The 23,177-nt window shown below is 64.5% G+C and overlaps 2 protein-coding genes across 3 annotated transcripts; both read left to right on the top strand.

Annotated features, from left to right (window-relative positions):
• Positions 1-754: 754 nt before the first annotated feature.
• On the top strand, positions 755-13,590 carry TONSL (tonsoku like, DNA repair protein; the record flags this gene model as incomplete). Of its 2 annotated transcripts, none has more annotated exons than XM_079722224.1 (26): positions 755-779; positions 880-975; positions 1,136-1,278; positions 1,718-1,901; positions 2,255-2,384; positions 2,616-2,787; positions 2,876-2,990; positions 3,501-3,646; positions 3,740-3,892; positions 4,063-4,188; positions 4,313-4,502; positions 5,432-5,511; positions 5,611-5,700; positions 5,975-6,047; positions 6,147-6,310; positions 6,399-6,522; positions 6,641-7,401; positions 7,517-7,593; positions 8,007-8,157; positions 8,239-8,317; positions 8,717-9,018; positions 9,175-9,346; positions 10,076-10,251; positions 10,716-10,789; positions 11,126-11,259; positions 12,487-13,590. In XM_079722224.1, 26 exons carry the CDS (start codon positions 755-757, stop codon positions 12,678-12,680), a joined length of 4,131 nt encoding a protein of 1,376 aa, XP_079578350.1. In that variant the 3' UTR covers positions 12,681-13,590. The 2 variants fall into 2 exon arrangements, with proteins under 2 accessions (XP_079578350.1, XP_079578349.1); XM_079722223.1 differs by having other exon boundaries at positions 8,004-8,157.
• A 483-nt stretch (positions 13,591-14,073) lies between these two features.
• Positions 14,074-19,456, top strand: VPS28 (VPS28 subunit of ESCRT-I). Its single transcript, XM_079722782.1, has 10 exons — positions 14,074-14,335; positions 15,689-15,755; positions 16,325-16,353; positions 16,474-16,511; positions 16,739-16,828; positions 17,523-17,628; positions 17,740-17,841; positions 18,164-18,217; positions 18,295-18,386; positions 18,471-19,456. The coding sequence occupies exons 2-10, from the start codon at positions 15,719-15,721 to the stop codon at positions 18,586-18,588; spliced, it is 666 nt and encodes a 221-aa protein (XP_079578908.1). The 5' UTR covers positions 14,074-14,335; positions 15,689-15,718; the 3' UTR covers positions 18,589-19,456.
• Positions 19,457-23,177: the final 3,721 nt, after the last annotated feature.

The following is a 23,177-nucleotide window of genomic DNA, read 5'->3' as shown; positions in this document are numbered from 1 at the left end:
CCGATCTTCTGCAGCTGAGAGGTTGGTCACAGCGCTCCGAGCCCGGATCCTGCTCCCTTTACCTCTCAGCACAAGACGGTTTTGCAGTTTTAACGAGCGCACGCTGAGTTTTCCAGGTATACAAAACTGGCGTACACACTGAGGAAGCAGGACCAAGCTGGGTTCTTTTTGAAACACAGCCCCCCTCCCGCCGGTAGCACTGGGGGTCGGAGTCCCCACGTGTGACGACTGTGGCGCGTTCAAGGCTGATCCGCAGGTTCTGCGGGGGCGCCTCTGATCATGCCCACAAATCTGAGGGCTCAAGTGCCCGTGGTCTCCGAGGCCTTCCTCTCCTCCCACGCGAGGGCAGGCCGTTCCTCAGGTCAAGTAGCGTGGGTGGGTAGGTGTGCTTGTGTGCGGGATGCGGCAGCACGCGGCGGGAGCCCAGGAGATCCCACCCCAAGGGCGGATGCGGGATGCGGGATGCGGGATGCGGGATGAGGAGCAGGGCGGGGGGGTGGGTGGGGGCGGGGGGGTGGGTGGGGGCGGGGCTCAGCTCGAAGGGAAGACCCAGGAGTCCATGGAGACGCCCGCCGCTCTCCCGGTCCCGGCGCCAGCCCTACTACAACTACCAGGATGCGTCGGTCGGGTGAACTACACTTCCCGGGATACTCCGCGCCAGGAGTGGGCCTGCGCGTTGGGTCTGGCGGGGTGGGGCTGCTGTGGCGGCGCTAGAGCGCGGGAAGTCCGGAACCCCCGGCACGGCGGCCGGAGTATGAGCCTGGATCGCGAGCTTCGCCGTGAGTCCAGGGACTAGCGCCCGAACGCGGGGGCCAGGGGCGGGCCTGGCCCTCCCGGGCGAAGAAGCTCAGCACCCAGGACTCGTCCTTCTTTCTGCAGAGTTGAGCAAAGCCAAGGCTAAGGCCCAGAGGAGCGGGCAGCTGCGGGAGGAGGCAGCCGTCTGTCACCAGCTGGGGGAGCTCCTGGCCAGCCATGGTGCGTGGGGTGGAGTTCGGGCCTGGGAGCGGGGAGCCGGGAGGACCGGGGGAGGGGGGGCGGGGGGGGCTTCCTGAGTGCCGGCCGGCCGCTGCCCCACTGGCCCTCGCGGCCCCTGGCCCACTGCCCGGCCAGACTGAAGCCTGCCCCGCCCGCCCAGGGTGCTACGCGGAGGCCCTGCGAGAGCACCAGCACGAGCTGCAGCTCCTGGAGGCGGCCGACGACCCCCTGGGCCGCGCCGTGGCCCACCGCAAGATCGGAGAGCGGCTGGCGGAGATGGAGGACTACTCGGCTGCCCTGCAGGTGGGCGGAGGCCGCGACGTGCGCCCCCACGCCGGCCACACCCAGCTCCCCTGGGCTCTCATCTCCTGGGGGTCCGTTTCCGAGAAGGGAGCCCCAGTCTCCGCTGTCCAGGCCCCCGGCTGGAGGGGAGAGGGGGACACGCTGCGCTGGGCCCTGGTAGCGGGTCCTTGGGCGGGTGTGCCACGGGCCCTCTGTCCACACAGAGCTGCCCTGGCCCCGGCTTCTGGGGCTGCCACAGCCCAGCTAACTCCCGGCCAGTGTCTCTCCCCCAGTGACTTTGGCTGGTCTGAGTGTGGTGCCACCGTCCCCACAGTCAGTCCTTGGCATAGAGAAAATGGGGTGTTGCATCCTGGCTTTGGCCTGCTGTGGGGGCTTGGGGGACACATGGGGCTTGCTTGACGTGGGGCTGGCTCACAGTGGCCGTTCTTCTGTGCCCCAGCACCAGCACCGCTACCTGGAGCTGGCATGTTCCCTGTCCAACCATGTTGAGCAGCAGAGGGCCTGGGCCACCATTGGCCGCACCCACTTGGACATCTTTGACCACCACCAGTCACAGGATGCCTTGCTGCAGGCGCAGGGTGCCTTCGAGAAAAGCCTGGCTATCGTGGACGAGAAGCTGCAGGGTAACTGCCCTTGGAGACTGGCCCTCCCCACCTTCTGCCTCCTGAGCTCTGCAGGGAGAAGAGGCTACAGCCCCGTTGCCCACCCTGCCCGTGTGGTGGGTCCACCTGCCTGGGCCTCCCTTTGTGAGGTTGAGATCGGTTCTCAGAAGCAGCAGCCCTCCCCCCGCCCCCCGCCCCTCACGACCTCGGGTCCGGCTGCCTTTGCTCTTTCTCCCTCCGCTCTACCTGCAGCAGAACCCCTGGCGCCTACAGTGAGAGGCTGGACGAGGGGTCCAGGAGAGGCTGGCCAGGGCCCAGGGCTGGAGACCCCAAGTGGAGGTAAGGCACTGAGTGTCTGGAGGGGCGTCTTCCAGGCTCACTGGCCAAGCGAGAGCTGAGTGAGATGAGGACCCGACTTTACCTCAACGTGGGCCTCACCTGCGACAGCCTGCAGCAGGCGGCGCTATGCCACGCCTACTTCACGAAGAGCATCTTCCTTGCTGAGTAAGGCCCCGCTCGGCCCCAGGAGGGAGTGGCTGGGGCCTGGGCTGCTCCCAGGGTCCTCCTGAGAGGGCAGCCGGGCTGACCTCACCCCTCCGCCCAGTCAGTTTCCTGTTAGCAGAGGGGCAGCCTTGGTTTTGTGGGGGCCGGAACCCTAAGTGACATCGGTCGGTGTTTGCTGTGCTGGCCCTAAGCGACCGTGCCCCGGCACTGAGCTCCTGTCCCCACCCACAGGCAGAACCACCTGTACGAGGACCTGTTTCGCGCCCGTTACAACCTCGGCGCCATCCACTGGCGGCGCGGACAGCACTCCCAGGCCATGCGCTGCCTGGAGGGGGCGCGGAAGTGCGCGCGCATCCTGAAGCAGGGCTCCATGGAGGGCGAGTGCTGCCTGCTTCTCTCGGAGGTGCTGGTTCTCAGTGGCTCCAGGCTCTGCTCCCGGGTGGGCGTGGGCCTTCAGGAGCCTGCGGGCCTCACCCTCCCTTGCCCCCCAGGTCCTCCAAGACCTAGGGGATTTTTTGGCCGCCAAGAGAGCCTTGAAGAAGGCCTATCGGCTTGGTTCCCAGAAGCCTTTGCAGAAAGCAGTGGTCTGCCGGACCCTCAAGTATGGTGAGCCTAGGAGGGGATGGGGAGGGCTCCCGTCCTTCAGCAGAGGAGGCCTGGGCGTGTGTCCTTTGGGAGGTGGCAGCGTCAGTAGGGTACCCGTCTCCCCCCACCTTTTGTTGGGAGGGACCTCGTTTTTCTCTGAGCTACATTCAGCACAGAGTGTTAGAAGGGCACCCAGGGCGGTCAGGAGGTTAGTGTCTATGCACAAGCCAGCCTCGTTGGCAAACTGGAGAGAGAAGCTGCCCCGCCTAATGGGGTGGGAGCGTGGACAGTGCGTGTGGCCTAGCAGGACTGATAAGTGGCGGTCAGCAGGCCCCCACCCCATGCTGCGGACCAGCCCCTGCCCTGACTTGTCGTTGGTTCTTCTACTCTTGCTGCGACCCCACGAAATAGTTCCTCCCACCACCCCCCTTACCAGCGGGTGAGCGGAGGCTCTGGCAGGTGGCTGGCTGCCTAAGGGCACAGGGTCAGGCCCCAGGCTGTGCCGCCCCTGCACCAGGCTCTTTCTGGCAGTGCTGGCGGTGGTCCACCTGCAGCAGCAGCTGGAGGAGTCTGAGGAGAGTGACCCGCGGGGCGCCATGGGCATCTGCGAGCAGCTGGGTGACCTGTTCTCCAAGGCGGGCGACTTCCCCAAGGCTGCGGCGGCCTACCAGAAGCAGGTGCGTGCCCGGGCTGGGGCGGGGCTGAGGGCACCGGGGCTGTGGGCTGCGGGGTGTGGCGCAGCCCTGGCCTCCCTGTTGCCGCCTTCCCAGCTGCAGTTCGCGGAGCTGCTAAACAGGCCGGGGCCTGAGCTGGCCGTCATCCACGTGTCCCTGGCTGCCACCCTGGGGGACATGAAGGACTACCGCCAGGCCGTGCGCCACTATGAAGAGGAGCTGAGGCTGCGGGACGGCAGCGCCCTGGAGGTGAGGGGTCACGGCACCCTGCCCTGCCCGGGGCTCTGTCCCAGGACTGCTGCCCTTGGGGGTGGGCACGGGAGGGCTGTCGTCCTCCTGTCTCGTGTGGGCAGCCATGGGGAGCCGGGGCCAGCGGGGTGCAGGGGCAGCCGCCACCGAGTTCATGCCTCCTCCTCCAGGAGGCCAAGACCTGGTTGAACATCGCACTGTCCCGCGAGGACGCCGGTGATGCCTACGAGGTGCTGGCACCGTGCTTCCAGAAGGCTCTCAGCTGTGCCCAGCAAGCTCAGCAGCCGCGGCTGCAGGTATGGGAGCCCGCCCGCCCATGCTGGGATCCCCACATAACAGCTTCCCCGCAGCTTGTCTGTCCCCCTGTCCCCCGTCCCCATCTCTGCTCTGGCCCTGAGCTGGGTGTCCCCTGCTCTTCAGAGGCAGGTCTTACGGCACCTCCACACGGTGCAGCTGAGGCTGCAGCCTCAGGAGGCCCCTGGCACTGAAGCCAGGCTGCAGGAGCTGGGGGCGGTTGAAGATGAGGAGGATGAGGGGGATGAAGAGGACGAGGAGGACGAGGGGGACGCCGCCGCCCTGGAGGCCATCGAGCTGGAGCTCTCAGAGAGCGGTGAGGCTCGGACGCTGTGCCGGCGGCCCCGGCGTTCCCTCCCTGACGCCTGCGCGGGGCCGGGCCGGTGGGTCCTGCTCACAGGCTCGTGATGGGAGGGAACAGCCCAGCGCCGGGTGGGTAACTGGCGCAGGCGAGACGGGTGGAGGAGGGTGGAGGAGGGTGGGTGCGGGGAGCTGGGCACAGCCCGGGGACGTCCTTGGAGGGGCCGGTGCCAGGAGGCTGGCGGGCGTCTGCAGGGGAGGTGGCTCGGGGCAGACCTGGGAAAATGCACCGCCAGCAGACAGAGCAGCCGAGCGGGTCCCAAGACCCTCGAGGGCCCGCGCCGGTTCCCGAGGCCGGTGTGCTCAGCTCTGAGGGGCGGCCCTGAGGGTGGGCTGTGGCGGAAGGCGGCTCAGGCAGCGGGCCAGCGGGTGGGCTTCAGGAGGCAGCTGGCTCCTGGCTGCACGGTCCCTGAGGCCAGAAGGAGTGGCTTCAGTTTTGAACTCGAGGGGCCTCCAGAACCTCCGGGAAGTTTCAGCCTTGCCTTAGGGGGGTGCCGAGCTGGTCGTGGCTTGTATGCAGGTGTGCGGGAGGGTCCTCAGGAGGGGCGGGGAGAGAGGACCCAAAACGAGAACTTCAGGCGACGTTACCCACGGAGAAGCCGGGCAGGGCCAGAGGCGTAGGAGGGAGCAGGGGTGGGGGGGTGGGCTGAGAGCAGGCGGGAGAAGGCAGAGGCACCGGGAGTCATGCAGGGGGAGGACGCCTGGGCTCCAGGGACGAGCTGTCTTCACCCTGGGCCTGACGTGGCCCGACAAGGATGCTTCCCAGGAAGGAGACGGCAGAGGTCTGGGGTGGGGGAGGCTGCCCCACAGAGCAGTCTCCTGGGCGCAGCAGAGCTCGGGGCAGGGCCTAGGCTCACTGGGCTGCTGGGCCTGGCTCTGTTCCAGAGGGTGAAGCTGACGGGTCCCAGCGGTTGGAGGAGGAGGAGGAGCTTCAGGGCTGCCTGGGCCGGCGGAGGGTGAGCAAGGTGAGGACAGCGGCTGAGCGGGTGTGTTGCCCTCCCTTGCCCACCAGTGCCGCCCTGTCCCCTCACGCCTACGCCCCCATGGGGCTACTGTGCCCACAGTGGAACCGGCGCAACGACGTCGGGGAGACCCTGCTGCACCGAGCCTGCATCGAGGGCCAGCTGGGCCGCGTCCAGGACCTCGTGAGGCAGGTGGGCCCACTGCCCCACCCCAGTCCCCCTACGGCCATAGCAGGGGCTCTCGCTGGGGTACTGTCTCCCAGGGGCCAGGGCAGGGCACAGGGGCTGGAGCCAGCACTGGGGACTCTGTACTTGTGGTGGGGGGTGTCTCCCTCACTCTGGTGTGACCTGGGCCAGGGCCAGGCTCAGGCGTGGGCCCCGGGGGCCCTCCTCAGGCTTCAGAGCCCCAGGGCAGGCCAGGCTGTGGGGTACTGGGGGCCAGGCTCCTTCCCGTTCTTTGTCACAGGGCCACCCCCTGAACCCTCGGGACTACTGTGGTTGGACACCCTTGCACGAGGCCTGCAACTACGGGCATCTGGGTGAGTGCGGGACTCTGGGGTGCTAGCATACGACAGGGAGAGGGAAAGGGTCCCTCCCAAGGAAGGGTCTGGGAAGTGGCTCATAGCCCCCGTCCACAGACATCGTCCGTTTCCTGCTGGACCATGGGGCCGCGGTGGATGACCCGGGTGGCCAAGGCTGTGAGGGTATCACTCCCCTGCACGATGCCCTCAACTGTGGCCACTTCGAGGTGGCCCAGCTGCTCGTTGAGCGAGGAGCGTCAGTCACCCTCCGAACCAGGAAGGTGAGCAAGGCGCAGGCCAGGCAGGTGTGGGCCGCACGCGGTTGGTGGTACTGCTGCTGCCAGCCCTGCTTAGCTGGGCACCCCACAGGGCCGCAGCCCGCTGGAGACGCTGCAGCAGTGGGTGAAGCTGTACTGCAAGGATCTGGATGGCGAGACGCGAGAGAAGGCTGCTGCTATGGAGACGCTGCTCCAGGCGGCCTCTTCAGGCCAAGGCAAGCGGGGACCTCCTCTGCTTCTAGGGACCTCGCTCCTTAGCCTGAGGGTCCCCGGGCCCTGGGTGGCAGGGATGGTGCCAGGCACTGCCTCACAATAGATTCGATCTCTCCGCAGCTCCCCACAGCTCCCTGGCTCCCCCGACCCTCCCAAGCAACCATCTTTTTGACCCTGAGACCTCTCCTCCCTCAAGTCCCAGCCCAGGACCCCCAGAAGCCTGTCAGGCCAGTGCCAGGGTCTCCCAGGGGCTGGCGGTGCCAGCTGCAGCCAGGCCTTGGAGGAGCAGGCACAAGCTGGCCAGCAGTAGCAGCTCGGAGGGGGAGGACAACCCAGGCCTGCCCCAGCCAACCCAGAAGAGGCTCCGGCACTCTGGCCCTTCACTGCCCGCCACGGCCCGGATGCCCAGCCCTGCCAGTGACGGGGAGGCAGCCACAGCAAGTGCCGGCTGGGCAGTCTACCGGGCGGCCATCCGCAGTGTGGGCAGTGCCCAGAGCTGCCGCCCTGGCCCCAGCCCCCTTCGAGGCCCCGGCGAGGCCCCCACCCCCCGGGCGGCGCTCCTCCCTAAGGAGGAGTGCTTGGCCGGGGACTGGCTGGAAGAGGACTTGCCGCTGGCCCACGGTCACCGGGGCAGCCACCCGCCCCGCCCCCATAGCAGTGCGGATGGCAGCAGACACAGTGCCTCGGGGTCAGGCAGTGAGGCGAGTGCCATCAGGCCTCGGGCCCGGGCCAGGAAGAGCCGGCTGTCCTGTCTCAAGGGTTGGAGTGCACTGGTCAGAGCAGATGGAGCCTTCAGCTCGGCCGCAGAGCCCCTGAGGAGCCCTGATGTCCCCAGGGCCTTGGGGCCCAGTGGGGGGAACCCTGCAGCAGGCCAGCCCTTGGTGGGTGTGCAAACCTGGAGCAGAGCTGCCTCCCAGGCTGGGGCGGCTGGGGATGGTGGGCAGGGGGCTCCGTCTTCCCTGACTCAGGCTGTTCTTCCCTGCCCGCACCCGCTAGGGTCCGGCCCTGCGCCCTCCCATCCGAGTTCGGGTTCGTGTTCAGGATAATCTTTTCCTCATCCCCGTTCCACACAGGTGAGGTGTCACCTGTCTTCTCCCAACCCCTGGCCCCCTCTGCGCCTCTGCGGGTTCTGGGCCAGGGGATGGTGCCCAGGGGCAGCAGAGGGCCCTCGTGGCTGTAGATGGCGTGGGTTGTGCAATGCGAATCCATCTGGTTTTATACCCCACCTCTGGGGGGCTGGTAGCTGGGGGAGGTGATGGCAGACACAGGCTCGGGGAGGCCCTGCGTCCCTAGAAACGGCCCGGAGGTGCTGCAGGTGTGCACGGGGCACTGGCATGTCACACGTAGGGGCAGGGGGAGACGAAGGAGCCAGACGAGGGAGCTGTGGACGCCAAGCTGGGACGCCAGGACCCCGGGGGCCGCTCCTCGGCGTGTGCAGGAACCTGGCCAGGTCCAGGACTCAGCTCGACCTCTGTCCCCACAGCAGGGAGACCCACTCCGTGGCCTGGCTGGCTGAGCAGGCCGCCCAGCGTCACTACCAGGCCTCTGGGCTGCTGCCTCGGCTCTCCCTACAAAAAGAGGGGGCCCTGCTGGCCCCACAGGACCCCATCTCCGATGTGCTGCAGAGCAACGAGGAGGTAAGTGGCAGCCTGGGCCCCGAGCTCGGGGCGCCCGCCTGCGCTGGGTGCCGGGGGCTGCTCACCGCTGGTGCTTTCCAGGTGTTGGCTGAGGTGACTTCGTGGGACCTTCCCCCACTGACGGACCGCTACCGCCGGGCCTGCCAGAGCCTGGAGCAAGGTAAGGGCCCAGGGGGCCCTGCGGCGGTGGCCTGGGCAGCGGGCTGGGTGTGTGGGCTCCACCTGCCCATGCCACTCCCAGGTCAGCGGGCCTCAACTCCCAGGACCCCAGGTGTCCACCAGGGTTCCTTCCCACCACACCTGTTCTCGGCTTTTCCTCCCCTACCTAGTGGCCCTGTGTGTAGGTAGTGGGGTGGGGTGGGGGAGATTGGCCCCGTCTGGAGGTAGGTGAGCACCACCCCCTGGCTGTGCGGCATGGCTCCTGGGGCACGGGGTCCACAGGCCTCTGGTGGCTGCCCCAGGGCTCGTGAGTGAGGAGGGGCTGCCTGGTTTGCCTCTTGTGATGCACAGGGCAGGGCAGGCAGGCTCTGGTCCTGGTGACACCACATGCCCCCTCCAGGGGAGCACCAGCAGGTGCTGCAGGCGATGGAGCACCAGGGCTCGGGCCCCGCGTTCAGTGCCTGCTCCCTGGCGCTGCGCCAGGCCCAGCTCACCCCACTGCTGCGGGCCCTGAAGCTGCACTCAGCGCTCCGGGAGCTACGCCTAGCTGGGAACCGGCTGGGGGATGGATGTGTTGCCGAGCTGCTGGCTGCCCTGGACACCGTGCCCGGCCTGACCCTCCTCGACCTCTCCTCCAATCACCTGGGCCCTGAAGGCCTACGCCAGCTTGCTGTGGGCCTCCTGGGGCTGTCTGCCTTGCAGGTAGAGGCGTGGGGAACGGTGGACCAGTACCAGGGCAGCATCTGAACGTCCATACCTAGCCCATGCCTGGGTGGGAAGGCGCGGTTGAGAATACTGGCCAGCACCCAGCTCCGGGTGGCCCAGACCAGATCCTCTGGGGAACCCATGTCTCCACAGAACTTGGAAGAGCTGGACTTAAGCATGAACCCCCTCGGGGATGGCTGTGGCCAGGCCCTGGCCTCCATCCTACGGGCCTGCCCCTTGCTCAGCACCCTGCACCTCCAGGCCTGTGGCTTTGGCCCCAGCTTCTTCCTGAACCACCAGGCGGCCCTGGGCAGCGCCTTCCAAGGTGAGCTGCCAGGCACGTCCACTCCCTGGCCCCAAGGGCTCGGAGAGCCTCAAGCACGAGGACTCCTAGGGCACGAGCCCAGCTTTCGGGAGCACGTAGGTAGACATGCAGGTGCTGGACCTGTCTGGGCTCAGAGGGACGTCGGGTGCTTGCCTGGCCTGGGTGGCCCCCTCAGGACACAGCCCCAGTCCCAGCTACGCTGCAGGCCAGAGCCCCAGCCCCTCGGCTCTCACCAGGTCTGAGCATCACGTTTGCCGGAGACGATTCCACCACAAGCCCACTGGGGCTGCAGAGACCCACCGTCCCAGCACTGAGAAGCTGGAAACTGGGGTCCTCTAGGGGGCTTTCCACAGAGCTATGAGCACAGCGGCAGGGGAGGAGGGGTCTGGGACTGGGGTGGCAGACGGAGTGCTCCCCAACCCACCCCACCACGTGTGGATGTCCCAGCCTAGGGCCTGTCTCGGGTCACCTGGGGCCATCGTGTTGTGACTAGGGGCAGGTAGAGGACCCCGAAATGGTGGGAAGAAGCTGGGCTCAGGAGTCCAGTTCTGCCCACCGCCCCCCGCACTGCGAGACACTGGGCCGGAGCCACCCCAGTTTCCCTGCACACCAAACCTCAGGGATGAGGACGGCTTCCCGAGGGTCACGAGGGTTCTGGGCCCAGGACTGTGCGGCAGGGCTGGGGGCGGCGGCACGCGGGGCTGACAGAGGTTCTGGCCCTTGATATAGGCGCCAAGTGCCTGAAGACACTGTCCCTGTCCTACAACGGCCTGGGCGCCTCTGCCCTGGCCCAGGCCCTGCAGAGCCTGCCAGCCCGCACCCTCCTGCGCCTGGAGCTGAGCTCTGTGGCCGCCAGCAAGAGTGACCCAGGCCTCACGGAGCCCGTGGTCAGCTACCTGACCAAGGTATGCGGTCAAGGAGGGATACCGAGCCAGAGGCACCTTGGGCCACCCAGGATTGGCGGGTGGTGCTGGGAAGAGGCTTGCACGTTTGGAAAAAACAGGCGGGGAGGGGCTTCCCTGGTGGCGCAGTGGTTGAGAGTCCGCCTGCCGATGCAGGGGACACGGGTTCGTGCCCCGGTCCGGGAAGATCCCACATGCCGCGGAGCGGCTGGGCCCGTGAGCCATGGCCGCTGAGCCTGCGCATCCGGAGCCTGTGCTCTGCAACGGGAGAGGCCACAACAGTGAAAGGCCCGCGTACCACAAAAAAAATAATAATTAAAAAAAAAACAGGCGGGGAAAGCTTTCTGTAGACCTGCCTGCCTCAGGCTGTGAATTCCTGGCCAGCAGGAAGGACGGCTGGGATCCAGGGAGGCAGGGAGGGCAGGTGCCCCACTCAGGCCGGCTCCCCTTGGGCCTCCGCTGTCTAGGAAGGCTGCGCCCTGGAGCACCTGGGCCTGTCGGCAAACCACCTGGGCGACGAGGCCGTGAGAGATCTGAGCAGGTAATGCCAGCCAGCTCGTGCTGCCCCCATCCTGCAGGGGTTCTGATCTCAGGGCCCAGGAGCCCAGCTGGGCCTCGGGTCTCTTCTGCTCCCACGGCTCTCGAGACTTTTTCCCTCTACCGTGTCCTCTCCTGTCGCCCTTTGTCCAGCAGCCCAGGCAAGGGCCACTGCTTCTGTGGCCCTCCAGCCTCAGCTGGCTGGCAGGAGTGTGAGGCACCCGTGCCAGGCTGGGGGCAAAGCCTGTGGGCCTGGCCTGCAGCTCCCCGAGCCTTGGGGTCACCTGGGCAGCTTCCCGTCGTGATGGACGCTGACCCCCAGGCCTCCTCCCCATCTCAGATGTCTGCCCCTCTGCCCCTCGCTGCTCTCGCTGGACCTGTCTGCCAACCCCAAGATCAGCTGTGCTGGCCTGGAGGAGCTCCTGTCTGCCCTCCAAGGGCGGCCCCAAGGCCTCAGCTTCCTCGGCCTGTCAGGTGAGTTCTGGGTATGGTGGCTACACCTGCCACACCGGAGCTGGTGACACAGCTCCCTCCTTGAGGACCTGCCTTAGGCCCAGGTGCCTCCTCTGAAGGGGCCGTCACTGCCACCAGCCAGACCGCAAGGGTGGGCTGGGCCCCTTGGGGTTGCCACAGTGGAGGACGGTGACCAGTGTGGCTGGAAGCGGGCGTGAGCCTTGTTCCTCAAACCATAGGGTGGGAGGACCGTGGGTCTCTGCCTCTGGCCTGGTCAGCCTGACCCTCGAGACCATGGCTGGGGGGCCCAATGCCACAGGGTCTTCCTCGTTCCTGTTGTCCAAAGGGAGGGACATCGGGCTAGGGCGGCAATACCTGCCTCTGAGGGACCCCCCGCTTCCTGGCCAAGGCTGCCCTGACCCCACTGTCCAGACCTATGGCCTGACTTAGCTGGTTTCTCTGGCCACGCCCTGGTACAGGACCCTACCAGAGCTATCTTGAGAAGGACCCCAGGGAGGTGCATTTGGTGAACTGGCCACCCAGCAGCCTGGGGCCACATCCTGCTGGGGCCCAGGGCAGGGCAGACCAGGCTTTGCCCTCTAGGAGAACAAGAGCTGGGAGGGTGTCTACACACAGGGGACCCCTGGGTTCTTCCTGCTCCTTGCCCACGGGCCCACAGGGCCAGGCTGGCTCCTCCAGGAAGACCCCCCTGAAGGTGGGCTGGTAGGAGACCTGCGCTCAGCTGAGGGGATGCTCTCCACACACCTGGCTTCTTGGCACCTGCACCCTCTCACCCAGCTCCCTGGGGTCGTGAGCCTGCTGGGTATTCTCTGGTCTGAGGATTGAGCCTTGTAGTTCAGTGTCTTGAGACTCACAGGTAGCCCATTGGGTCCATTTTATGGAGGGAGAGACCCAGGCATCGTCAGACAATGGCAGAGGCACAGCTGTGAATGCGGTGTTTACTTTAGCCAGCCTCCCTTGTGCCTGACCGCTGACTGGGAAGGGAGTCCACAGTCCTGGGCACACAAGGCCTGGGAGAGCACACTCCTTCCTAGAGAATTATCGGGCTTCTGCTGGCCTTTACTCATGCCCCTCGCTGCAGCCCTTGGGGCCTCAGAGGAAGTGTGTTTCCTCCCGAGGGCCACACTGGTAAAGAGGAAAGCCCCACAGGGCCCCCTCTACGAACACCACTGGTCCCCGCGGGCCCCCGGCCGTAGCCCGAGGCCTACTCCTGCTTCCCCTCTGCAGGCTGTGCTGTCCAGGGCCCCCTGGGCCTGCGCCTCTGGGACAACTTAACAGTGCAGCTGCAGGAGCTGCAGCTGTGCAGCAGACATCTCTCTGCTGAGGACCGGGATGCCCTGCACCAGCTGCTGCCCAGCCAGCTGGGCCCCAAAGCATGCACCCTGGATCAGGGACCCAAGCTCTTCTTCAGGCACTTCTGACTGGCTGAGCCATGCCCTGCCCTCCCCATGCACCCAAGCCTCTAATAAAGGAAGCCTCTGCTGCCGCCTCCCTCCCTGCTGTGGCCTTCGGAGGGGTTCACCTTGCTGTCAGAGCGCTCTGGAATGAGGCCTCCCTGCCCAATAAGCAGTGAGCCACAACCAGCAGAGAAAGGGTTTATTCATATGCAGCCAAGTGAGGGGACAGGAGGACGATCTCAGATTGGCTCCCCCAAAGTAGGGGCGTGGGATATTTACGGGATGAAGAAGCAGGTCAGGGGGATTCCCTGGCAGTCCAGTGATGAGCACTCCAACACTTTCACTGCCGACGGCCTGGGCCTGGCTCCATGTTCGGGGAACTAAGATCCTACAAGCTGCGTGGCCAAAAAGAAAGAAAAGAAAAAAGGGTGACCTTAAGCGTGGGGAAAGGAGATTGGAGGTAGGAAAAAGGTGACGTAATCTGTGTTCTACAGAGGCGTGTCTGAATTACCTGCTTCATGGGACCCATGTTAAAAAATGGACATGATCTGAGGGTGGGGGTTTGGGCCCTCTGATGTCAAAAGGTCATTCACTGGACACCTGTGCAGGCCCAGTTTTAGGGTTGGTGGTCCCAACCAGTCTTAACTGGCTTGAGCTCAGACTGGACACAGGTGACTCCAAGTTCCTGGAAAACAACTCGGAGCAAACATCTTCTTTTTCAGGACATGCAGGTTTTTGTATCAGCAATTAAGGTGCGCTTGATCAGTGGAGGCAGGTTACAAGCGGGAGGTTTTTTTATTGAAGTACGCTTAATTTGCAATGCTGTGTTTGTTTCAGGTGTACAGCAAGGCAATTCAGTTTAGCTCAGTTTTGTATATATGTATTGTTTTTCAGATTCTTTTCCATTGTAGGTTATTAAAAGATACCGAATATAGTTCCCTGTGCTGTACAGTAGGTCCTTGTTTATGGAGGAGTTTTTAAGAAGCTGTAAAGACAAGCTCAAGGATTTCTGTTACCAATTTCTATTAACCCTGTGGGGCACAGTTTCAAGGGCGGATCCGGCCACTTAGAGGCCCTACAGGTGAAGGCAAAGCCTTCTCCCTTCGTTACCTCTTCCGGTTCCTATCAGGCATGGCTGGATCAGACCCGCAGAGTGTTATCCCCGGCCCGGCCTGGCCTGGCCTCAGCGCGGGGTTGGGGGGAAGTAGCCAGAAGCCCAGGTAGACCGGCCCCGCGCGCAGGCGCAGACAGCAGGTTCCGGCGCTGAGAAAGTGCGCGCAGGCGCATACGTCGGGGCCCGCGCGCAAGCGCAGACGTCAGGGAGCGCTCCGCCCCCGCGCCATTTCCGGGATCCGCGAGGCCGCCCAGGTACTCCAGGCCGGGGGCGGGCGGGAAAGGTGGACCTGGCCGAGGCCCGGGGGTGTCGCTGTGCCGCGGAGGGCGCTCCGCACCCGTGCTCCTCGCTCTCCGTCTTGTGGTCCCCTCTCCCGGTGCCCGGCTCTCCTGGCTCCCCCCAGGGTTGCAGAGCCGTTTGCCCGGGACTGGCGCCTCGGAGCGCGGCGCTCAGACCGCCGGGCCCGAAGGTTCCCGCGGCCTATGCGCCCCGCACCCGGCCCGCCCGATCGTCCAGCGCGCTCATTGGGCTTTCTCTAGAAGCTCGCCGTTCTGGGTCGGGGCAGGTTGGTGAGGTTCAGCCGACTATTCGCTTGTGGCCGCGGACGTCCGTTTTCGTGGCTGCGTGGAATCCCGTTGTAGAGCCACAGACCAGCCCCTTTATTCCTCCTCTCCGTTGCACCTCCTTTCGGATGCTGCGGGAGGGTGGCTCAGGGGTATCCATGTCCCCACCCCACCCCCGCGGGCTCTCGTAATTTCATCGGCCTTCTCGGCCCCGTCCCCCCTCCCCTCCTGCTTAACTTAGACAACCTTGGCCTTTCCCAGCCCTGATCCCGCCTTCCCTCTGCCCAGCCTCCGCACGCCGCGGTGCCCGGGGCTCAACGTGGGCTGCTTTCCCTCCTGCCGTGGTTCGCCCTTAGCCATCTCCTGTGGGACGCCATCCACCCCCTCAGTGCCACTGGCTCAGCCCTGCCAGCCCCCGGCCTCTCCCCTGATCTTCAGCCGCCTCAGCAGCTTCCTTGGATGTCTGCGGAGCCTCTCAAAGCCAACAGACGAACCGCAGCGCTTTCCTGCACACCCGCCTGCGCTCTACACGTACTTTGTTCACTTTCTCCATCTCAGTTCACCTCACTGTCTTGGTGCCACTGGCCCCAAAGTAAGGGGTCATTCTTGAGTCCTTTTTAATTTTTACCCCTTTTCAAATTCTCCATTGGGTCTGGTGGTTCCGTCTCCAAAGCACGTCAGGACGTGGCCCCAGCCACCGCATCAACTTCCGGAGTGGTCAGGGGCTCCTGCTTCCACGGTCTGCTCAGCCCACCGCCCACCTGGCGCCTGGAGGACTTTCTTCAGTCTTCCAGTAGTTCCCTCTGGCTGTGCCAGGATAAACCCAGACTCCTCCTCCTGGCCTGTGAGATCTGTGCCCTTTGATCCCCCTGCTGCTCTGTTCTCGTCCCCTAGAACGCCCCTTACTCAGAAGGCTCACCTCCCACCACCACCCCGCTTGTCTGTTTCTCTAAATTCATTTCTGCATAAAGACCTCACATTATACATGCTGTCTATCGTATGTGCTGTTGCCTCTGCCCAAATGTTCATCCAGGTCATTCATCTGATAGCTGCAGCCCCCTCCTCTCCTGGTCACCTGACTCAGAGCAACCTGCCCTGACCATGCTCTAGGGGGCACCACTCCCCCACCCCACCCCCTCTGCCATCCAGCCATTGCTCACTCCTGAGATGCTCACCTGCATCTGCTTCCTCCCGGCAGCCTCCAGGGCGGCGTGGTGTTCCCAGCACAGTGCACGGCACCCTGTGTGTTCATTGCTCTTTTTGTTTCTGCTGAGGGTGGGGAAACTTTTCATGAGTCCCAGCCCTCAGGGGTGTTAAGGGGTCACCTTTGCGTCAGCACTGGTTCTGCTCCCTAGGTCTCTGCTGTGGCCAGCTGAGCCTGCAGGATGTTTCACGGGATCCCAGCCACTCCTGGCATGGGAGGTGAGTGTGGCCCAAGCTGGGCCCAGGGACCCAGAGGGCCTAGGCTTTCAACCTCTGCGGCAGAGGCTGATGGGAGTGGTGGCCGGAGCATTTGGGAGGTCTATAAGTGTCCACCCCCACAAGACCTCGGGTAGTGGCCAGGGGCCCAGAGGCCTCCTCCAGGTGGGGTCAGCTGGGCACAGAGATGACAGCTTTAGTGTGGCTGGAACTTCAGGGGGTCTTGGGTATCCCACAGTCCCCAAGCCAGGGAAAAGATTACGAAGCACATGACAAACGTGTGTGCCCATCACTGCATCGTAAGCAAGGTAGCCCAGAAACAGGTGGAATGGAGGACCAGCCCTGGCGTGCAGCCCCCTGGACCCAGAGGCATGTCCTCTACTCAGGTCACCCCACAAACTGATGGGGATGCTGAGATTGAAATTCCCCCAGCTCCCTTTGGGTTCTTTGGGACATAGCCCGGGGGAGGCCTTGGGAGGGGTGCTGAGACGGGGCTGGGCCAGGGCGGTGGACAAGCTTGCCAGGGTGACCTTCGTAAGCAGCCTGCCAGCTATCTGCCTGTTCTGTCGCAGCCCCTGGAAACAAGCCGGAGCTGTATGAGGTGAGTTGCGGGCACCTGCCTGGCGGCGTTGGCCAATAGTCTTTGTCTGCGTGGTCCTCACTGGGACCCCGCAGCCACTGTGGCGCTGCTGGCCGACCCTCTCCCCTGTCTCCCTAACAGGAAGTGAAGCTGTATAAGAATGCCCGTGAGCGGGAGAAGTGAGTCCTGCACCCAGGCTGCCCGCCTCCCCTGTACTGAGGGTCAGAAGGACCTGGGGTCGGCCCAGGGAAACGGGTCCCAAGAAGCCTCTGCCAGGGGTGGGGTGAGGGGGCAGCCAGACACGGAGCTCTGCGTCAGCGGCACCTTGGGTAGGGCTGGCACCCTAGGCTCCGGGACCCTGGCCTCCCTGCCATGGCGGCCGCGCCTGAAGGATGCGCCCCCTCAGGTACGACAACATGGCAGAGCTGTTTGCGGTTGTGAAGACGATGCAGGCCCTGGAGAAGGCGTACATCAAGGACTGTGTCAGCCCCAACGAGTGAGAGCCCGCTTCCCTGCACCGCCGAGCCGCACGTGGAAGCTTGTTTCTGCCTCCAGGGCTGGGGCGCTCAGTGAGGAGCTGAGGCCCACCCGGCGTGAGGAGGGTCGCCTGGGTGCTGGCAGCCCTGGCGCCATCTCGGGCAGGGACATCCTGGCGGCAGTAGCCCAGCATTCTGGGGAGGGGGAGCCCGGCGCCCTGGCTTCAGGATTCTGCCCCAGCTTTGCTACCTGGGGCCTCATCAGTGCAAAGGCATAGAAGGCAAACAGGGTGGCACAGGCAGGCAGTCCGTGGGGTGCCGCTGGCCAGGCCTGGCAGCCAGGAGGTACGTGGGGCCTTTGTTCGGTGCAGCAGCCCCCCCCCCCATAGGACCATGAGCTGTCGACGTGGAGGCACAGCCAACATGGCCCGAGGAGCGGGCACAAGGGGTCTCGCTGGGCCTCTGCCTGATGTTGGGCTGGGGGCCAACCTGCACAGTCCGGGCCAGGTCCATGTGGCAGCCGTATTTTGGCCATTACCACCTCCTGCCACCTTCCAGAGTTCTTTTTTTGTACAAACCAAGTGGGAAGGCTCGGCCCTCGATGGCCAGCCCTCCGTGCGAGATGCCACCTGTCTGGAAGGGCCGAGGATAAGCAGGACGTGCCAGGCGGCGCTGGCCTGGCAGTGAGGGCGGCAGCCTGACCCTTCCCCCCAGGTACACTGCGGCCTGCTCCCGGCTCCTGGTCCAGTACAAAGCTGCCTTCCGGCAGGTACAAGGGTCAGAGGTCAGCTCCATCGATGAATTCTGCCGCAAGTTCCGCGTGAGTGAGCGGCCCCTCCACCCCGATGGGCGTGGGCGGGCGTGGGCATGGGGGCCATTGGGCTGGGGCTGGGCTGCCCCACGAGGCCCAGCACCGTGCGCCCTCCCTCAGCTGGACTGCCCGCTTGCCATGGAGAGGATCAAGGAGGACCGGCCCATCACCATCAAGGACGACAAGGGCAACCTGAACCGCTGCATCGCAGACGTCGTCTCGGTGCGGAGGCGGGAGGGCCGCGTGCCCACGGCCCCGTGGGCACAGCGTAGCTGGAGTGGGGGGGGCAGGCCTCCTGGGCAGCGTCCGGGAAACCCCCTGAGCCCCTCCCATCCCAAGGCCCACGTGGGATGTGCCCAGGGCTCCCACCCACTGACCGCTCCTCAGCTGCAGGGTCAGGGTTAGGGCCCACGTGACCCCACGGCGGAGGCTGAGGAGGGTGAGGGCCGGCTGGTGCTGCCCCGGGCCCAGCCCTGCAGAGGACCGGGCTGGCGGGGGTCTTTGCTGGGGGCCCGTGTCGTCTCACACACACACTTGCCGCTAGCTCTTCATCACAGTGATGGACAAGCTGCGCCTGGAGATCCGGGCCATGGACGAGGTGCGGCTCCCGGGCGGTCGGGGGTGGGGGCAGGGGAAGCGGGGTCGGCGGCGTCCCAGCGGGTGGCGTTTCTGCAGATCCAGCCCGACCTGCGGGAGCTGATGGAGACCATGCACCGCATGAGCCACCTGCCCCCTGACTTCGAGGGCCGCCAGACCGTCAGCCAGTGGTGAGCGTGCCACCTGCTGAGCCGCCCTGTCCGTCCCAGCCCCATAGCCCCCCACTCGCCCCAGCCCGGCTCTGTGCCCCACAGGCTGCAGACCCTGAGCGGCATGTCAGCCTCCGACGAGCTGGATGACTCCCAGGTGCGCCAGATGCTCTTCGACCTGGAATCGGCCTACAACGCCTTCAACCGCTTCCTGCACGCCTGAGCCCAGCCTCCCACCCCCACCTTCTGCGACGGTCCCATTTCCCCCGACGTCTGCACGCGTGTTGCCATGCACAGTGGCCTAGAGCCCGCTCCCCCAGTAAAGATGCTTTCTGACCTCCCTGCTGCTGTGGGCGCCCCCGACCCGCCCCAGGCCCACCCTGCCTGTTTGTCTGCCGTCTGGGCCTCGGGAGCACGCAGCCCATTCATCAGGGAAGAGCCTCAGTGGCACTTTAGAAGCAGCGGCTTCCCTGGTGGGCACCGCCTGGCAAGCCAGCAGGGGCGCGCCCACCACCCCAGGCCAGGTAGGCTTGCATCTGCCTGCCACACCTTCCCCCACCCCTCGGCTGAGAGCTTTAGGCAGCGTGGCTGCCCAGCTGGCCGGGTCGGCGCAGAGCCTGACACCCGTGCAGCAGGGCCCACACTTGTGCGCTGGCTCAGGGAGCCCCTGTTGATAGCTCACAGTAGCACAGCTTGTCCTCCTGCCCGCCGCCAAGGGTGTCCCTCACCCGGGAACAAGGCCAGCTGGCAGCCGTCACAGAAGCCCCAGAGCTGGCCTCGCCCGAAGCCTGGTGGGGAAGCAGCGCCAGCTCCTCCTTGGGTTCACTACGCCTGCTCCAAGGCCTCGTGCCGTCAGTGCTGGAAGTTGCCTGGCCCCGCGGTGTTCATGTCCGCGTGCTCATCCTCTGGGGCAGACAGCAAGCAGCAAACCAGAGACCAAGGCTCTGGGTTCCAAGGGGGGTTCCAGTTTTAGCAGCTGTGGCGTTGGGATAAGGGACATGCCAGAGTTTCATTGTAGCATTTTCTCTCTCTTAGTGGTGCTTCTTTGTATCTGGCTTCTAGAGGCAACCAAATAAAGTGTGTGGTATTAAGAGTGGTGATGGAGGAGATCCAAGGCTGCCAACGAGGAGGTGCCGTTGCATGTGGGGTGGTCAGGGACAGCTCTCAGCGTTGAACAAAAGGTCCAGGAGAAGTGAGCAGGGCTCCCTGGGGAAGGAGGAAGGGGGTGGGAAGCCGGGTGGGAAACGGGGCTGGAAGGCGGGTCAGGACTTGGGACTGTACCCAGGAGCCCCAGATACCAGTGAGGGACTCAGAGCAGAGGCCCTCATCTCCCTGGTGTGTTAGGGGGAAGAGCAGAGTCAGCAAGTGACGGGGAGAGACCGTCAGCTTCTGGGTGTGGACCGTGCTGTGTGTGGCACCCACAGTCTTTGCTGGATGCAGCGGTGGAATGAGAACTCCGGGGTTACACCCAGGCTTGAGCCTGAGCACCTGGAGGGGTGGAGGAGCTCCTATTGAAATGTGGACACCTGGGGAGGAGGGGCCCTGTGTGCACAGGCTGAGCTGGACTTGGCTCTCCAATGGTCAAGGGGAGCTGTCAAGTGCGTGGCTGGGCACCAGCGGGTGGAGTTCCAGAGAGAAGGGTGAAGGCTGGTGTCTGGCGCGAAAGCACGCTATCATGGGTGCCAGGAATTCTACCCGAGGTGCAGGACTGGTGCTGCATCGATGCGGGAGCTGAAGGAGGGGCGACCAGGACCTGGGGAGGAGACCAGAGGCCCAGGTGTGGAGGACAGTGAGCTCCAGGGCGGACCGAGCCGAGGAAGAGCCCGCGGGGCTCTCCGTGACTTGGACAACAGTGTGGTTGGGGTGAGGCTTCAGTGGAGCCTGGGAGAGGCCACCAGTGCCTGAGTCCCCACGACCTGCTGTCAAGGGAGCTGAGGGGGCAAAGGGCCAGGGAGGGTTGTTTGGGTCTATTATAATTTTTTACTATTTTTAATTTTTTATTGCAATGAAATATGTAAAACATAAGTTGGCCACCTGAAACATTCCTAAGTTCAGCGGCATTGGGTGCATTAGCCACGTCATGCATTCATTGCCACCATCTGTCTCCAGGACCCTTCTCATCCTCCTAAACTAAAACTGTCCCCGTTAAACAGCTCCCTATCCCGCCCAGCCCCTGGCACCAACCATTCTACCTTCTACCCCTGGATTCTGATGACCCCCAAAACCTCAAAGTATGAATGGAATCATACAGAACTCGTTCTTTTGTGACTGGCTTATTTTGCTTAGCATGATTCCATCAAGGTTCATCCATGTTTTAGCATGAGACAGGATTTCCTTCCTTTTCATGTCTGAATAATACTCCGTGGTATGTCTAGACCGTATTTTGTTTATCTGTTCACCCACTGATGGGCCCTTGGGCTGCTTCCGTCTTTGGGCTTCTGTGAATATCCTGCGATGAATGTGGGTGTCTGGCGCTTGCTGGATGATGGACTGATGCTGGAGGGGCCTGGGGATAAGCCCAGCGCTGGCGGGGGACAGGCAGATGTGCAGGGGAGTTGGTGACACACACTGTGGTTGCTCTGGGCTCGGAAGGGAGGGCCTGGGTAAATGGTGGGGGGGACATGAAACGGGGAAACGTGGGCCCACACAGAGGGGCGCTGAGGCCCGAGGGCGTGCCAGCTGTGTGCCAGGCCTCCACCAGGGGACCTGAACGGCTGGGCTGAGACCTTTTCCCTGAAGCTCACCAGGCCTTGAGCAGTGGATGACCTGAGGCAGCAACTTGGTCCCAGGCTCAGCTCCAACCAGCCCCCGGCCCTGACAAGGTGGGGTAGGGAAAGGGCCAGTTTGGGCCCAACAACCGGGGTGGGGGGGGTAGTCCAAACCCTTCCAGCCTCCCTTCTCATGGACTCGGGGGTCCAGGAGTCATCTGAGCCCCTGGCAGACTCTTCCCATCCCCTCCCCTCGCCTGATACCCTGTAGGACCCACCGGGGTCACACTGCAGTGCCATCCAGCATGTGTGTGGGTGGGAGGGCAGGAACCACACCTGAACTCGGGCCCAGGACACCGTCCTCAGCCTGAGGCCCTGCCCTGGGTGGCACAGGATGTTGGGGACAGAGTCCTGGGGCCGGAGCTCCCAGCTCCCCTGGAGCCTCTCCTCCCCCACCCCAACCACGCCCCCTAGGGACAGGGTCAGGGTCAGCAGTCGGTCCAACCGGGTGTGGAAGGGGCCACCCACACACTCCCTCTAGAAGGCAAGGCTGCCCCGAGACTGGGGTGTTGGCTAGCCCCCTGGGGTCTGCCCCTTTCCCCAGACTGCCAACTAGGCAGAGATAAGGCCTAGACGTTCAAAGGCCGGAGCAGGAGCCAGCGGGGAGGGGCAGGGCTGGGAGCCACAGTTCCCCCCTCTCCCCGAGCCTAGTGCCCACTTCCTGCTTCCTGCTGCCCTCAGGGCCCAGGAGACCCTCACTGGCTGGCGAGCGGGGTGGGGGTGTGTGTGTGGGGGGGGTATGAGCAGAGGGCCCAGCCTCCTTTTTGCTCTTGTTTGTTTGGGGCTTTGGCCACTTCCTGGGGAGTTTTCCCTGGAGGGTTTGCACATGACTCAGCCGGCACCTTATCTCAGTTCCCTCGGATTCCAGCCCCCGCAAGGATTTCAACACAGAATTCCACCGAAGCTCAGGACCCCACCCCCAGGGAGGCCTTCGAAGGCTCCGGGGGTGTCTAAGCTGCCTGAGCCAGGGGGTGGGGGGCCCTGCTGGGGATGCTGCAGGGAGCGGAGTGGGGCGGGGCCGTATGGGGGCTTTCAGGTGGGATGTGGGGACCGGGCCTGTGGTGGTGTCTTGGAACCTCTGCACCAGGCCCCCTTGGCTTGGGGGCAGCTCTCAGAGAGAGGGCCCCGGGAAGCAACACTCACACTGAAACGGAGTTCCCCTAAAACCTCTGCCACGTTCCTCCGTAGCCTCTCTATGCAAACCTCATTCCCTGTCTTGTCCGACACCTGTTCCCCTCAAGACTGAGGAGTACCCCAAAAAAGGGGGGGATTGGAACTGAGCAGGACCCTGGGGGGCCTCCTGAGTACAAATCCTTCCCTTGTCCCCTGTTTCTTGTCTGTAGGAAACGGGCTTCATTCAGCCCCCTAAGACCTTCCCTGAGTTCCAAAGGGCAGGTTCAAACCGTTGCTAATCAGGGAAGGGAGGGGCACTCAAGAAACTACAGCCCTGGGGCAAGGTCCTGGCTCCCCTTGGAGCTCTTCTGCCAGAACTAAGGCCCCCACCCAGGTGGAGGATGGCGACTACAAGCTGGGACCCCAGAGCACCGCTGCCACCTCCCCACCAACCACTCAGGAGAAAGTCACATGCCCTGCTGCCCTCACCACAAATTTTGTCTATTAAAGGCTCCCCAGAAACCGCCGGGGAGTTCAGGGCTTTTAAACACGAGCCACCCGTTCTCCTTGCTTGGCCCCGCAGTGAACCCTTCTCTGCTCCAGACTCCGATGTTTCGGTTTGTTTGGCCTCCCTGTGCGTCGGGCACACAGACTTGCATTCGGTAACAATATCCTTGCGGAAGCAGAGGGGGTGGCCCAGGGCCACAGCTCAGTGGGCCGCCCAGTCCAGCCCGGGCTCGCCCCCCGGGGGCAGCAGCAGCACCTCGCTCGCTCGGGGAGGACCTGGAATGGTTAACCTGCGACACCTCCAGCAGCCAATCACAGGGCCCCGCAGGAAATGCCTGGAGAGCCTCGCTGGGGCGGGCGGGTCCCAGCCCAGCCCGAGTCTGGCACCAGGCAGCCCACGCGGCCCGCAGCCACCCAGGCGACC

Source organism: Hyperoodon ampullatus, assembly GCF_949752795.1.
Source record: "Hyperoodon ampullatus genome assembly, chromosome: 17".
NCBI classification, from domain to species: Eukaryota; Metazoa; Chordata; class Mammalia; order Artiodactyla; family Ziphiidae; genus Hyperoodon; species Hyperoodon ampullatus.
The sequence above is the reverse complement of the archived record's forward strand: the minus strand, read 5'-3'. Positions and strand labels throughout refer to the sequence as shown.

Bases quoted from the DNA above. Each gene is read 5' to 3' on its own strand.
- VPS28 (XM_079722782.1), top strand. From the start codon at position 15,719: ATGTTTCACGGGATCCCAGCCACTCCTGGCATGGGAG. The intron at 16,354-16,473 runs GTGAGTTGCGGG...TCTCCCTAACAG, and splicing joins ACAAGCCGGAGCTGTATGAG to GAAGTGAAGCTGTATAAGAA. The intron at 18,387-18,470 runs GTGAGCGTGCCA...TGTGCCCCACAG, and splicing joins CGCCAGACCGTCAGCCAGTG to GCTGCAGACCCTGAGCGGCA.